Source organism: Corapipo altera, unplaced genomic scaffold (genome assembly GCF_003945725.1).
Source record: "Corapipo altera isolate COAL_440 unplaced genomic scaffold, ASM394572v1 268, whole genome shotgun sequence".
Classification (NCBI taxonomy): Eukaryota; Metazoa; Chordata; class Aves; order Passeriformes; family Pipridae; genus Corapipo; species Corapipo altera.
Genome location: NW_020884901.1, coordinates 9,350,127 through 9,365,056, shown reverse-complemented (window position 1 = coordinate 9,365,056; position 14,930 = coordinate 9,350,127). Strand labels below are relative to the sequence as shown.

The window sequence follows — 14,930 nt, the reverse complement described above, 5'->3', positions numbered from 1 at the left end:
CTCTCCCCGTGGTGCTGAGTCTCTCTCCCCGTGGTGCTGAGTCTCTCCCCGTGGTGCTGAGCGGATCCATCTCCCACCTCAGGCCCCTCTGCTGTCCCTGGTGCAGCTCCGCCCTGGGAGAGCTGAGACTCGGCACAGCTCGGGGCTGGAGACAACAGCAAAAGAGGGGACCCGGTGCCGGGTTGGGATCCTTCCCCTGGGATTGCTTCCCTCCTACATCCCGACAGGGCGCTGGTGATTTTATTCTCACTGGGAGAATTGCAATCCAGCAGTAATTCATGTTTTGGACCTGTGTAGACACTCTAAATCAAACTTTTACAACCCATCACTTTATTTGCACTATGTGTTGAAGGCAAATGTTTCTGAAGGACAATTCAGCAGATGGTGCTCAGCTGTATAATCTATTCTGAGGCAGTTCAGCTTATCAGCCTCATTTTAAACCAATAATTATTAATAGGTTTTTGTTTCCTCTGGATCTTTTGCTTTCTTTCTCCCAAATTCCTTGAGCAGCTCTGACTCTGTGTAAAACTCTAACTCTTTCAAAGAAGAGAGCCAATTGCCTACTTTTCTTCCAAACACAACCCAGAAAGAACTGAGGAAGTCAGGGAGACTGAACGCCTTCAAAAATATGAGAAATCTTAGAATGCTCAATTAATGTGACTGTGGGGGTAGAAATGGGATTTGGGCGAGGTTCTCCTTCTGTTGTCCAGTGTCTTCTTTAACTTTTTGGTCCTCACTCCATTTGAATACATGATTTTAGCTACAATCATAGCCAATTGTATCGTGCTGGCTCTGGAACAACACTTGCCGGATGGAGACAAGACGCCGATGTCGGAGAGATTGGTGAGTTGCATTTATTTATGTGCAGTTTTTGTTCTGCTCTGATGCAGAAAACACTCAGCCCCCCAGTGCTGGGAGTGCTGGCATCTGTTTTAAAGATCCCCAGGTAAACAAACAGGCATTGATCTGCCAATCACAAAAAAAAATCGCTCAGTGCCAACAAGAAGAACTCTCCCCTCCTGATCCCATCTGCACAAATGCTTCATCACTCCAGCCAGTCCTGCCCAGCTGCAGGAGAAGAGATGGAGCTTCTGTTCTCATCAGAAGAGCTCCAAACTTAAGTTGTCTCTAAACCAAGACAAGAAAGGACTTATAAATGCTTAGAATTATCTCTAGAATCAAATAAACTTCTGTGATATTTTCCCAGGGAGTGGTAGAACAGAGTAACCTTTCAGGTTCAAGAGTCTCTTCCTGCCACTGTGCATATGAAGGATCCTACAGAGCAAACTTTGGGTTTAGATGATTGCACTTCCCTTTCAAAAAAAATGAAACCAACTTACAGAGGAAAATAATTTCCCTGCAGGCTTTATGGTAATGAGCTCAATTACCTTATTTCAAAAGAAAAGAGAAGAATAGCTTCAAAACAATTCTTCCATTTATCACGTAGGAAAAATGTGTAACACTTGGGTTGATTTTTCTCCGACTGTTAATGATCTGGAAAGTCTTGCATGCCCAAATGCATTAATCCTGGTGCATGTTCAAAGGCTGAATAAATATGGATGAATAAATATGGATCCATATGTGTTTGCCATGTAGATATTATGTTATGCAAACAAAAATAATATTAGGCTTGCTGCCAAAAACTAGGGGCCCTGTACACTGGTTGCTGCAGTTTCCAAGGGTGGGCAACTCTCACAATCTCATCCTTCAGAAGCAGGAAAAAGTGTGTTAGTGATGGATCCAGAAGGAGCATCAGGGTCACCTACTTGGTCCTAAATTGGAAATGGAGCTGCTGCTGCTGCCTGTCCACCTCCACGGGGTTTGCTTATTGTCCCTGAATTATTTCTGCCAAACAAGTGAGGAGGATAAGATGAATATATGCATTTCTGTTGATCTTTGTGCCATTTAACATTCTCTGTGTGCTTTAGGAGGGGTCAGCAAGGCCAGCCTGGGGCTGTGAGCAAAGCACAGGTTCAGACCCAGCGTAGTGACCGAGCTGGAAAATGCTTTCCGTGGTTATGAACATATGGACTAGTGAAGGGAAAAACAGTTTTGTGGGTGTTTTGGTCTGGTTACCCTTTGGTGATGTTTCAAGCAGCAGTAGGTGTGGTTAACAAGTTGGTTTTATGTTTCTCTGTGTCCCCAGACTTACAAGGGGATCCCACAGGCATTTTATTGTCCTTTTCCCTACTGTATTGATTCCATTTTATGGTACAAACACCTTCAGTTCCTGCTCAAATCATTCCAAAGAGAGCACTGGCTTTACCACCAAATACTGTAAGATAACTGTGTGTATTAAATGCACAATCTCTGCCTTGTTGGCTCTGCCTTGGTGAGGAAGAAAGAATTAACTCCTGATTTTTGTCCTTGTTGTGCACCATTGCCTTTGATCCAGGTATTCTTAAAACATTTTAGCTACAGCACATTCATAACTCTGAAGTATAAAGGGGTTTAGCATGGAATAACACTGAGAGTCTTTACAAGTCATGAAATATCTTTTATTTTCAACATATACTGGAAAGATTAAGCATTGTGAGTAAGAAAAAGTGTCTTCTGGTTTCAAAGTGAAGCTGCTTTAGAATGTTCCTGCTGCTTCCACAAACTGGAAGTTGCTTCATTGAAAATGTTACAAATCCATGTTAAACCAGAGTGGGTGAACATTCCCATACATTTACAGGTTTGTTGAGCCAAATTCTAAGCCTCTGCAGAACAGCAGGTGTTTTTGGGCTGTCTTTGGCAGGAGTGGAACTGGCCTTTTCTTGGTTAATGATTGATGGATCTATATTTCCATCTCTTGGGTTCATTGAAATATTCAAATTGGAGTGAGGTCTCATCACTGAAGAGTTAATCAGATGTTAAGGATGTGAGATGCACATCACGAGCCTTTGATGACTGGAGATGTAGGCAGAGCTGTTGAAATAAAACCAGAGCTGCCTGGGTACTTTATTCCACAGATACAAAGACAAAAATCTTAAGACCGTCTGTTTGTTAAAGCTGAGGAGAAGAGGGAGGAGCCCATACAAGCATTTTAATGATTTTTGTCTTCTAATCAACATTTTCTTCTATTTATCTCCCCTGAGACCCAAGAGATGAACCTGCAGTGCAATGTCACTTGGCTGTTTTCTGTGCTCCTCTTACTTTGACAAACAGGGCTAATGAAGCACAAGTGATGCCTCAGTACCTCCAATATTTCAGGATTTCGAATGGCTGAGTTAGGAGGGGTTTTTCTCTGTCCATTTCCTGTATGTAGTTTGTAGCACAGAAAAGCATCACTTGGTTCTGGGGTGGAAATTTTGGACAAAAGCTCCGAGAAACACCAGTTTGGTGGTCAGAGAATTTAGTGGTGAACCGGAGTATTGGTTTCATCTTCAGACAAGAGAAATCAGCTTGTTCTCCCAGCAGCAGCAGACTGACCTACCCCTGAGGTTCTTGCCTGCTCTGAGCTGGAACTCTCACGTGCTTTGGTTGCTGGAAGGGTTTAATTCACATCAGCAATTGTCCAGTGGACAGAGATGTTGCAGATTTGCTCCTGCCCATCTCAATGAGTGCCTCAGCCAGAGGTTGTAGAGTCAGGCTCCCTGTGCCCCAATAAATATTGCATTGTTTGTACACACTGGAGTGCTGCCAAGCTAAAAGATGCTGAGGGAGTTGTACTGAGTGGCCCAGAGCCTGGTGCTGAGAGCTCCAAATGTGGGACTGTGAACTTCCCCTCCCAGCCCTGAATGGCCTCGCTGGTGGATGCTCACGATGCTCTTGGCTGTGCAGGATGAGACACACTCCTTCCCTCCCTGCTTCCTTCCCAATGGCTCAGTTTTCCATGAGAAGCTTCAGGTGACTTTAGATTTGGCCCATCCTGGCAGAGATGATTTCAGACCTGCAGGACAGGAAATCTCTTTTCTGCCCCGCTCTGGTGCAGCCCCTGTTTGAAGACACCAGGGGGTCTGTAGGACGTTCCCTGCAGGGCTCCGGCTGTTTTTGATGTGAGGACAGATATGCCTTTTCTCAGATATTCACTGTGACAGCTCTTGCAATTTCCTAATGGATTTAATGCTTTATCCCATCCACAGGCACTTCCTGCAGCCATATGTGAGCTGTTCGTATTAACCTTTGCATGAACAAAACCCTTCACACCCAAACCCATCAAGGCTGTCACATCCAAAGGCCAAGGAAAGACACTGGGACGTGGACTAGGAATAGTAATGACTTTCCAGACTCAGAAGTTGTTTCTGATCTGAAACATATTGATTAAATGTGTGTTTGGCCCAGTCTCAAGCTTTGCTGTGTCCACAGCAAACAACTTGCTGGCACAGCTCTGGCTGCTGCCCAGATTCTCCGCCCTCCTTCCCCGCTCACACACTGACACTCATTATCACCTTCTCTCCTGCTCTTGAACCCAAGCAGGGCACAGGCTCCTGTCTGGAGGGTGCTGCAGGCCGTGCTGGCAGCAGGGATGCTGAGCCCATGGCAGTGCTATTCCAGTGCTGCCCAGGGCATCTTACCCGTGTCCTTGCCTTCCTTCCATCACACACAGTCCTGTGAATCCTTTTTTGGACCTCTACCCACGGGGGCACAAGTTTCTGTGTTCATCTCGTTGTGACTGCCCTGATTCTTAGGCTGAGTCAGTGCAAATTTAGGCAGGCTTTAGAAAAGACCCTCTTTCCATCCCTTCTTATTTCCCCAGCTACTCACTGCCAACCTGACTGGTTTTCTTTGTAATAAATACCCAAATCCATCTGTGAGCCCTCCTGCTTCCCTGGAAACTCAGAACTTCTTTGACTCGCTTCCTGAGTGCTTTGTGCAGTCCTAGCTTTGGGAAGAGCATATCCTATCAAACCCTGGAGTACCTGAAGCCTGGCTCTTTAAAGCTGGGAGCTGTAATCACAAAGCACCTGACCTAGATTGAGCAAAGACTGGGAGCAGAGTAGATATGAGGCTTCAAGGAAGTGAGGGAGTAATGTGGAGGAGTGGATGTGGGTAAAGGTAGCTTTTTTTGGGTGCGTTAGAAGAGTTATTTTTAGAGGCACGCTCGTAGTTGTGGGATGGAAATATGGGATGGGCTGGGAGGCCTTTGTTTCCACGGATTATCCATAGCTGTTGAACTAGGAGGGGTTGTGGGGTTGAAGAGCAGTCCCACTGTGCATGAGGGAAAGTAGAGGAGCAGTAAGGCAACTTCTGAAACCACACAGGATGATTGTGACCCCCTCTTCCTTATTCCCTCTTTTCTGTCTGGGTTGGAGCCCTGGGATCTCTCCAGCTCTTGCTGTGGAGCAACTGCTGGAAGAAGACGCTTGTTGTAGAATTTCTGTTGAAGGTTATAAAAGGTCTGATGGCCTTTGTTGCTGTTTCTCTGTGGGTAAACAGCACTGGGATGGGCAGCTGGAGGTCTGTCAGTGCTGGTTTGTGTCCTCTGAGCAGCACTGGGGAGGCTCTGTGGAGGCACAGAGGGCTTGGAGGTGCTGCTGCTTGTGGAAACATCTCCTTGACTGGAGGAGAAATTAATTTTGGATGTGGGTTTTTATTTTCTCCTCTCCATTTCAGCCAAAGGCCTACAGTGAGAGCTCAACTTTGCCTTGCTGTGTTTTTCTGTCTGACCAGTCAGTGCCTGTGTGTGTGACCTGCAGGTGACTGTCACCTTGCCAGGCCACAGGAGAGTGGGAGGGGGGTTTGCTGAGGTGGGAAAGGTGGAGGGAATGGAGATAATACAGGGTGAAGGATGAAGTGTGTGAAAGAGCTGGGCCCTCTGAGGTGTGTAGGGTTGTAGGGTGTTGATTTGTAGGAATAAAACCTTAATTCAGCCCCTGATGGAAAAGCCTGTCCAGGGGGAGTATTTTCCAGCAGCTTGGAGGTATCTGCAGTGATTAGTGCTCTCTGGTGGGCTTGCTGAGTTGGGATGTATCTCCAGCCAAGCCCCTCTGCGGGGGATGTCCTGTTGTGTTACACAATCACAGACCAGGTCAGGTGGAAGGGACCACAGTGTCCCAACTGGTGCCACCTCCCCGCTCCAGCAGGGCCGTCCCATGGCACAGGATTGCATCCAGGTTCTGGAACATCCTCAGTGAGGAGAATCCACCCCCCCTCTGGTCTCTCTTCAGTCACTGCACAGCAAAGAAGTTCTTCCTCATGTCCAGGTGGAACTTCCTGGGCATCAGTTCCTGCCCCTTCCTCCTGTCCCATTGCTGGGTCCCCCCGAGCAGAGCCTGCTCCATCCTCTACCCCCTCCCTGCAGACCCTGATGGACATTTGGGGGGTCCCCTCTCAGTCTTCTCTTCTTGAGGCTGAACAGGCCCAAATTCAGGGGTGAAAAACCCAGTTTTCTGTACCAAGTGCTGAGCCCAAAGCATGGGTCTGGGTCAGAGCTGAGCAGGAGCTGGTCAAACACATCCCTGTGTCAAACCTGCTCCTTCCTCCTGACCCCACGAGCCTTGACATTCCTGCTCCTTCTGTAGAAGAGAACAAACAATCCCCTTTTGTCATTAGTAGAATTGCAAAATGGAAGCAGCTGTCCATCAAAGAGCAGCTCAGCTCCATGGCTCTGATGGCCAGAAATGTCACTGGAAAAAAAAAAAAAAGATTTCTAATCTCTTAATTTGGAAGTTTGCTTCTCTTTGGGTAGGGTTGCTTTACTTCCATTGACTTCGGCTGAAAACAGGGATCTAAGGCACATTTGGAAATTGGTTACAGGTGCCAAAGCCAATTAACATGGGCTTGAAATCAATCTCCTTTGCTTTTACCTCTTTGTTCCCATTTTTTCCTCTGTCTTTGACTTCCAAATATACATGTTTTCATTTGGCACTGAATTTGTATTGAAACTCCTGTCAATAATTGAATACTAAATAATCTATAATAAAGAAATATACATATTATTATATATTATAAATATATATATTTTACATATAATACATATTATAAATTCTATATATTATAAATCGTATATATTGTATTTACAATATATAATATATGTATTATAAATACAATGTAATATAATAATGTATAATATAATATAATATAGTATAATACAATAATGTACAATATAATATAATAATATTGAGACATCTGTGGCCATTCAGTGTTTGTGATCTGCAGGTGACTGTCACCTTGCCGGGCCACAGGGGAATGGGAGGTGGAGTTGCTGAAATAAATGGTTTGGTTAAATAAATATATAACAGAAAAAATAACTGCAAATATATAATATATAAACTATAGAAACACATTTTAACATAAATATATCATTAATAAATATAAAATAAATAATGAATATGAAATAAATATATAAAATAGATGGAATAAATGGTTTAGTAAAACTGGGGAGACGAAGTTTAATTTCTCTGTAGGAGGTAAGACATGAAGCTGAGATCCCAAAATCTGCCCCATGGACCTGAGGCACAAATCTTATTGTTCCTGCTAAAAGGGAATGGGGTTTTCTCCCTTAATCAGACACACAGTGAAAGGAAAACAAATGAGACTGTGGCTGTGGAAATTGAGAAAATGGAGGAGAAAGAGTGAAGGAAGAACCGATGGAGTAAATGATAAATAAATAATTTCCTGTCAGTGTTCACAAGCTTTCTGTGCTGACTGTTAATCCCCAAGATATCCTCTTGTTTCAAGTTCCTGGATGAATGGTGAAGCACTTCTTTTTCCATGTCAGTAACCTCTGGAATATGTGATAGCAACTTTAAATATGCCCTTAGAGCAAAACTTCAGCTTTGAAATTCCTGCTGGAAAATTGCGTGAAAGAATGGGGTGAAAAAAATCAGAAGGAAGGCAAATAGAATTCCCAATTTACAAAAAAAAAAAAAATATAATTCCAGAGAAATAATAATGAAATTCCTATTTGTGCTCTAGCAAAGTTTCAGCTCGGGGAGTGGAAAAGGGTGTGAAGTTGGTGCCTGGAGCTGTTCATGTGACTTGATCCCCCTGATTTTTGTTCTCTTTCAGGACGACACTGAGCCCTACTTTATTGGAATATTTTGTTTCGAGGCTGGGATAAAAATCATCGCTCTGGGGTTTGTTTTTCACAAAGGCTCTTACCTGCGGAACGGCTGGAACGTGATGGATTTTGTCGTGGTCCTCACAGGGTAGGTGACGTCTCACCCCGACTTTAAGGGGGCCTCTCACTCTGATTTGCGTTGGTTTTTACCTCTGGGTTGGGGTGGGGTTGATTTGAGGGAAATATTATATCCCTACATTTCTGACTGTAGGATTTGTTGTGCTGAACGAGTCACTTTTAGAGTGTTGGAACCAACTACAAAGTGGTTTTCCTTAAGGATATTTATTTGTTGGTGTTCTGGTGTGTATCTTATCCAGAGTCTTTCTGACATTTCTCTGGCTTTGCATGTTTTGATTGCCACTGATACCTGATTTAAATCAATCTATTTTCTGGCATTACAGGATGACTTTAAAAGTCAACATGGAGCATGCTAACAAATTAAAAGCATCCCATTTTTAAGCTATTACAACTCTGAAATCATCAAAGTTTTTGCAGGAGTGGATTTGTTCTGCTATCGAATAACTTTTCTGAACAGAATTCAAAGATGCTTGAAAAGAATTCAAAATGTCTTATTAAGGCAAATGTCACCCATGTATTTTGTGCAGTGGTTTGAAATGATGTCGCTGGTTTCTTTCTTGGAAATGCTTACAATATTTTACATTAGAAACTGTTGTAATATATATTTATTTATATGAATGGAGAGTATAATGGAAACATGAATATTAAGTAGCACTTGTAGTCTACAAATTGGGCTTTAAAGCTCCAAAGAAAATGTTCCCTGAGGTCCTGAGCTTGCAGCCTTCAGCTTGGAAGGATTTCAGTCAGTTTTCCCCCAGCCTGGTATTCCCAAATCCTTCCTTTCCCACACCTTCTCTGCTCCTGTGTGTGAATGTGTCTATATTTTCTGGTTAGTGGTGGAGAGCAGGGAAATGCTTGCATACATATACAAATGTATTCATTAGCCACATTATCACTGGAATTCTCTTTGCATTCAGGGCACCATGTGATCCAGCAGCTGAGAGGCCAAAGGGAATCCTTTATGCATTGAGAGGAAGAGAATAAATGTGTGGGGTTTGATTCTCCTGCTGCTGGGCTGGGGATTTAATCAATGGGAACTTCAGTGGAGTCATGAGGAGAATCAGATTTACGTACTCAGGAGCACGGGGGGTACCAGGATGAGAAGAGAATTAGCACAGATGCTACAACTATTCACACCCATGGCATGTGCTGATTCCTAGTCAGTTCTACGCCCTTTTGTGAGTTAAAAAAAAAATAAATAATTAAAATCAAGTCCCTGATTCTGGAAGGCACTTTGGAATGTGTTTTCATTTATCCTTCAACAAAGCATTCAAGTACACCTTTGGATTCAGCTGACTCCAGCGGTTCTGTACTCAAAGCTAAGGTTCTACAGAAAAGCTTTTCTGAACTCCAGCCATATTGTTTAGACAGGGCTTTTTTATTTTCTCATAAACACATGCCAGGAATCAAGAGATGTTTGGTTTTCTCACAAGTGAGACGCTCAAAGTTTTGCAAGAGCAGCTGGAGCGTCGCTCGTGGAATCGCCGCGGGCCGTGAGATGCCGAGCGCCGGTGTCTGAGCGGAGCTGGGTTTACTGGGGGAGCTGTTTGCAGCTCTATTTGATCTGGGAGCATAATTGAGGACTATCAGCTCGATGAGGCAGCTGGACCGAGGAGCCCTGTTCCCTCTGCAAACAGGCGTGTTCCTCTCCAGCACAGTCCCGGCCACGTCAGAGCTGCTGGTTTCCAATGGTGACACCAACCCGGTTTCGGGGAAGCCGCCTCATACAGGGGCTTCCCACCAGGCAGGCAGTGCAGGGGTGGCAAAGGCTCAGCTCAGCAGCATTAAGTCCAAGAACTGTCTCCCCAGACCTCTAATCCTCTCATTGAAGGGCTGGATGTAACATTTTTGGTGCCTGGGGGAAGGCTCCCGAAAATCCCGGTGTTCCTCGTGTGCTGGGTTGGATTCCTTCCTGAGCGTGGGGCTGTAATTCCAGCCCAGGAACAAGCTGGAGGGACCTACAGTAGAGAAACAGCACTGCAAGATCTGCAGCCTCACACAGGGGACTGAATTAGTGTTTTCTCTGTAGCCTGTGGTGTTTTGCTCTGCATTTCCTAGATCCTTATTGTGTTCCTAGCTCGCTCCTGTGTTGCCATGGGGCTGTGCTGGAAAGCAGGAGCTCCTCTTCCTTGGGCTTCCTTCACTGCCCAGAAACCTTTTCATCCCTCTTCTGCTTGCTTGGGCTTGGGGCTTTGATTTAGGGGCTTGGAGAAGCCAGAGCAAGGTTGTTTATTCGAGACAAACATCCCCTTTTGTCTCATTTGAGACAAACCTCCTTGGTTCTGCCTCAAGACCAAAGGCAGGTTGTTGAGGAAGAACATTTGCTGCTGCCAAACCCAGCTGGTTCTCCAGGGAGGGACTGAGAGGTGGTGACATGAGTGGGAACTTAATTTTCACTTCTGTGGAAAGGAGACTCAGACCTGTGCATTTCAAAAAATGATCAGGCTGTAATTTATTAGCGAATAATAAAAGAGGACAGTGCTAAGCCAGTACTTAATGTGTTCTTATAAATACAGATAGGTAGGACATCAGTTTTTGAAATACCATTTTACTACTCCATCAAAAGCTTTCCTTTGCCATATGTGCAAGGTTTCTACTTGGAAATGTTACTTCATGTTTCCCAGGCAGTGATCAGCGTTCACATTAATCTTCAATATCACAGAGGGATTTTGATTTCTCTTTCTCCAATACTTTTTTTAATTTTAGTTCTGTGTAAGCATGAAAGATCATGAAAATGTGTTTCATGACACCACACACAGAGTTGTGTACCCGCTAATCCTGTTGAGTGCCCGTTTTTATTGAGGTAAATGCTGAATGTCAGAAAATCTGATCTCATTTTCAGCTTTTAGCTAAACCCCACAAAAGCAAAGAGCAGCTTTGCTCTCGTTATCTGTTTCCATAGGAAAAAGGGTAGAGTCTGGATGTGTTTTGGAGGAGGCTGTGGGGGAAGGCTCTGCATCGATTGCACTCACCCTTATGTAAATACTACAGTGATCATGCAGAAATCCTTCCCACCTGTTTCTCCCAACCCCCCCCCTTTTTTTTTTGCCTGCACCCTGGAATTATCAATAAATACATTTTTCATCTCCCTGCAACGATGGAGATTTTGTTTGTCAAAAACCAGGCAGCAGAAGCTGTTAATCAGAAAATACAGCAGGGCTGTGTTTTATGCAGCCAGGATCAATATCCACTGAGCTAAACCCAAGTCTAACAGACAGCGGCCCAAAATGCCTTGGTTGTCATTCCAGAAAACCCTCCCTCGGTTTCTTTCCACAGTGGGGCCTATTTCTCATTTGCTTCCAAGGAATCCTGCTGACTTGCTGTTAATAAATGCCTGGGAGAAGAATAGATTGCTGCTTCTTGAAAAGATTCCAGTCCCTTTGTTGTTTTTTTGGTGATTTCTGGTGGACTCCTCTGGCTGTAGACGAGCACCCAGGAGAGCTGCCCTGCTGGGATGTACCTGTTGCTGCTGTGGAGAGAAATACATGTATTTTATAGCTCCTGCTCACTTCATTTGCACATTTTTAGGGGATTGGGTTCACTCCAGTGATGACATCACCCATTAGCAGCTCTAAATCACCCCAAATTGCAGTTTCTCAGCTGGCCTGGGACTGTATGATCTTAATGCACTTTTTCCAAGGTAGAGGCAAAGGGATTTTTTAACTCTGTCACTGCAACGTGTTTTGGGTTGGAATCCTCAGAAATCCACAGTCATCTTGGGAACAAAGTTGTCCTATCCCCAAACTCCTCAGGTGGCAGTGGATGGAGATGTGAGCCTGGATAGGGGGCCTGGAGGGTCCAGGCCTGTTCCTCTTGGAGTTCATGGGAAGTTTTCTCCTGGGCTTTGGATACAACAACCCAAAGAACTGTTGTGCAGGGTTTACCTACAAACATCCTCTCCAGCTGGTGTCACAGGCTGACTGCTGAGGACCAAGGCATGGCTAAAATGATCCTGAGCTTTCTGGTTCCCAAAATTCAGATGTCTAGGGATTTTTGAGGTGGGAAAAAAAAGGGTCTTTTAACAAGGCTTTTAACCTGTGTGGTCCAAGGGGTCTGTCCTCCTTGGTTGTATTTTGGAGCTTGTTTATACTTTTGCTTTCATTGTATGGTGGGTAATAGGTCCTATGGTTTAATTACACATCACAACAAAGGTGCTGCTTATCCCTTTTTTTTTCCAGCACCAGCTACCTGAGATCTTCTTTGGTGCCTTCTAGATTTTGTACAGTAGAATCTGAATAATAGTCATTCAATTTTTTTCGTGTTTATGGTTTAAATAAACTCCAACATTTCTCCAGTCAGAGATTTATGCTGCCCGACCTCCCTTGACCTGAGTTTTCCGTGCTCCTTTGCTCTGGTCCTTTCCCAGTTCCATCACATCCCCTTGGAGTGCCCATAACCATGTCTGGTGTTTGTCCAATGCCAGGAGTTGCTAAAACTGCACCGCTTGAAAGGATCCTGCCCTGTCCTTTCTGAGCAGAATTAATTCCTTTTGGCTTCCAATCAGCCTGGATTAAACACTCTCGAAGAGTCCTGGTGGCTCCTTGAGCCAGTTGGATCAGCTGCCTGGATCTCTGGGTGGGACTGGCAGAGACAGTGTGTGCCAGGCCCGGAGCTGCCAAATGATGTGCCCAGAGTGTCGGGGCTCTTAAGGGTGTCTCAGCCTGTCTGGAACAAATTGCAAAAAGCTGGAATTATCCTGATTGTCTGAGCAATGTGCTCCCAGCTCCTGGTGACGCTGATGATTTGGAAGGTAACTCGTTTGGTAACCTGGTACTGCGTCCAGTCCTGGGCCCCTCAGTTCAGGAAGGACATTGAGGTCCTGGAGCAGGTTCAGAGGAGAGCAACAAGGCTGGGGAGGGGACTGGAGCACAAGTCCTATGAGGAGAGGCTGAGGGAGCTGGGGCTGTTCAACCTGGAGAAGAGGAGGCTCAGGGGAGACCTCCTCACTCTCTGCAACTCCCTGACAGGAGGGGGGAGCCAGGGGGGGGTTGGTCTCTTTTCCCAGGCAACCATCAGCAAGTCAAGAGAGCATGGTCTTAAGCTGTGCCAGGGGAGGTTTAGGTTGGAGATTAGAAAGAATTTCTTTGCAGAGAGAGTGATCAGGCATTGGAATGGGCTGCCCAGGGAAGTGGTGGATTCTCCGCCCCTGGAGGTTTATAAGATGAGACTGGATGTGGCATCAGTGCCATGGGCTGGGAACCACGGTGGGGTTGGATCAAGGGTTGGACTTGATGATCTCAGAGGTCCCTTCCAACCCAGCTGATTCTATGATTCTATGATTCTATGATAACAGAGACCTGTTCAGCCTTGATGTTCGCTCTGCTGGTTACCAGGATCATCCTGCTATGTGGGCAGTGGGAGCTGCTATTCCTGGTGCAGTGGATGAGGAGCAGCAGCCTGGGTTGCAGTGATGGCTGTCAAAGTGGGAGGCAGAGGAACCACCCAGCCTGCTCTGTGCAGCGGGTTGTGGACCTCTGATATTCCCATTTGAGGTGGATGGACCTCCCAGACAGGGTGTGGGAGGAGGTGTGACTGTGGAATTATTGGAGAAGTAAATGGCTGATTAAGGGCTGGGATTTTTGAAGCTGCCAAATATACACAGATGCTTAGGCTTCAGTTTTTTATTTCCATGTGCATGTTCCTGTGCATTAAGAAGCCCTTAAACTAAAATATCTAGTATGTAGTGACAGGACGAGAGGGAATAACCTCAAACTGAAAGAGAGTAGGTTTAGATGGGATATTGGGAAGGAATTCTTCCCTGTGAGGGTGGGGAGACCCTGGCACAGGTTGCCCAGAGAAGCTGTGGCTGCTCCAGCCTTGGAAGTGTCCAAGGCCAGGCTGGAGCAACCTGGGCTAGTGGGTGGTGTCCCTGCCCATGGCAGGGAGGTTGGAACAAGATGAGCTCTAAGGTCCTTCCAACCCAAACCATTCCAGGATTCTGTGCTTCCTTATTTCACCTGCAAAAAATCACAGAACATGCTAATTAAAAAATGAAATTCCAATGAAATAACCCCCTTGGATGCCCTGCAGCATCACTTTAGGCTGTATTCCTTGCTTTGTTTATAAGCTCTAGAGCTACAGACAAGGGGTTGGGAAGTGCAAGCTTCTTTCTGCTTTCCTGATGTGCAACTTTTGGCACCTCTGTGCTAGAAAGCAAAGCTGAGCAGCAACAGGAGTTGGGAAAAGGGATACTTTAAGAAGGGACAAGCTTCCTCTTGATTAATTATCACCAGGAAAAGGAGTAAATCTCTGCATGGTTGTGCAGTATGGGTGGTGATGGACTGAGGTGATTGCTGCTGGTGCTGTGCATGAGTCACGCTAAGAGCAAAGCATTTACGGATTTTAATGGAGCTGATCCTTGTTTTCAATTTCTTTTATGCTCCAGTGATGGATGGAGACTTTCTGGCTCAGAAAAGCCAAGGGTCCCTTCTGAAATTAAACCAGATAAAACTGGACAAGACAAAGGGAATTTACCCGTCTTCCTGAATGTCAACTGGTGATCTGGCTGGTGTGGGAGGGCAGGGAGGCATGAGGGCAAGTAACCAAGTTTTCTTTTTTTGAAGCAGAAAAAGTTTATAACTGGAAGGGAAGAGGGTTTGTGAGGTCCCAGTTTGAACAGCAAGTTCTTCTGTCTTCTGTCCCTTGGCTGTTTGGGCTCTTGAGGAGCTGGAGAAGCAGTTTCCTTCAGACCCAGGACAAAGAGGAAGGATTTGGGGCCTCCAAACCCATCTGGCCAATGTCCCTGTTTCCTTTTTTCCACTATCACAGAGAGGTTTGCCCAGTGGGGCTGCAGATCCTTTGGGACTGGAACATGTTTTCCCTCTGTGCTTGTTTCTCTTAGCCAAGGGGCACCCAGGCCATGCTG

At 45.3% G+C, this 14,930-nt stretch overlaps 1 protein-coding gene across 1 annotated transcript in view; it reads left to right on the top strand.

Moving 5' to 3' along the window:
* LOC113950376 (voltage-dependent N-type calcium channel subunit alpha-1B-like) overlaps positions 1–14,930 on the top strand; it is a 162,088-nt gene that overhangs the window by 2,829 nt on the left and 144,329 nt on the right. The window contains exons 2-3 of the mRNA XM_027650180.1: positions 738–843; positions 7,936–8,075. Of these exons, the coding sequence (XP_027505981.1) occupies positions 738–843; positions 7,936–8,075 (246 nt within the window). The remainder of the gene's footprint in view (positions 1–737; positions 844–7,935; positions 8,076–14,930) is intronic.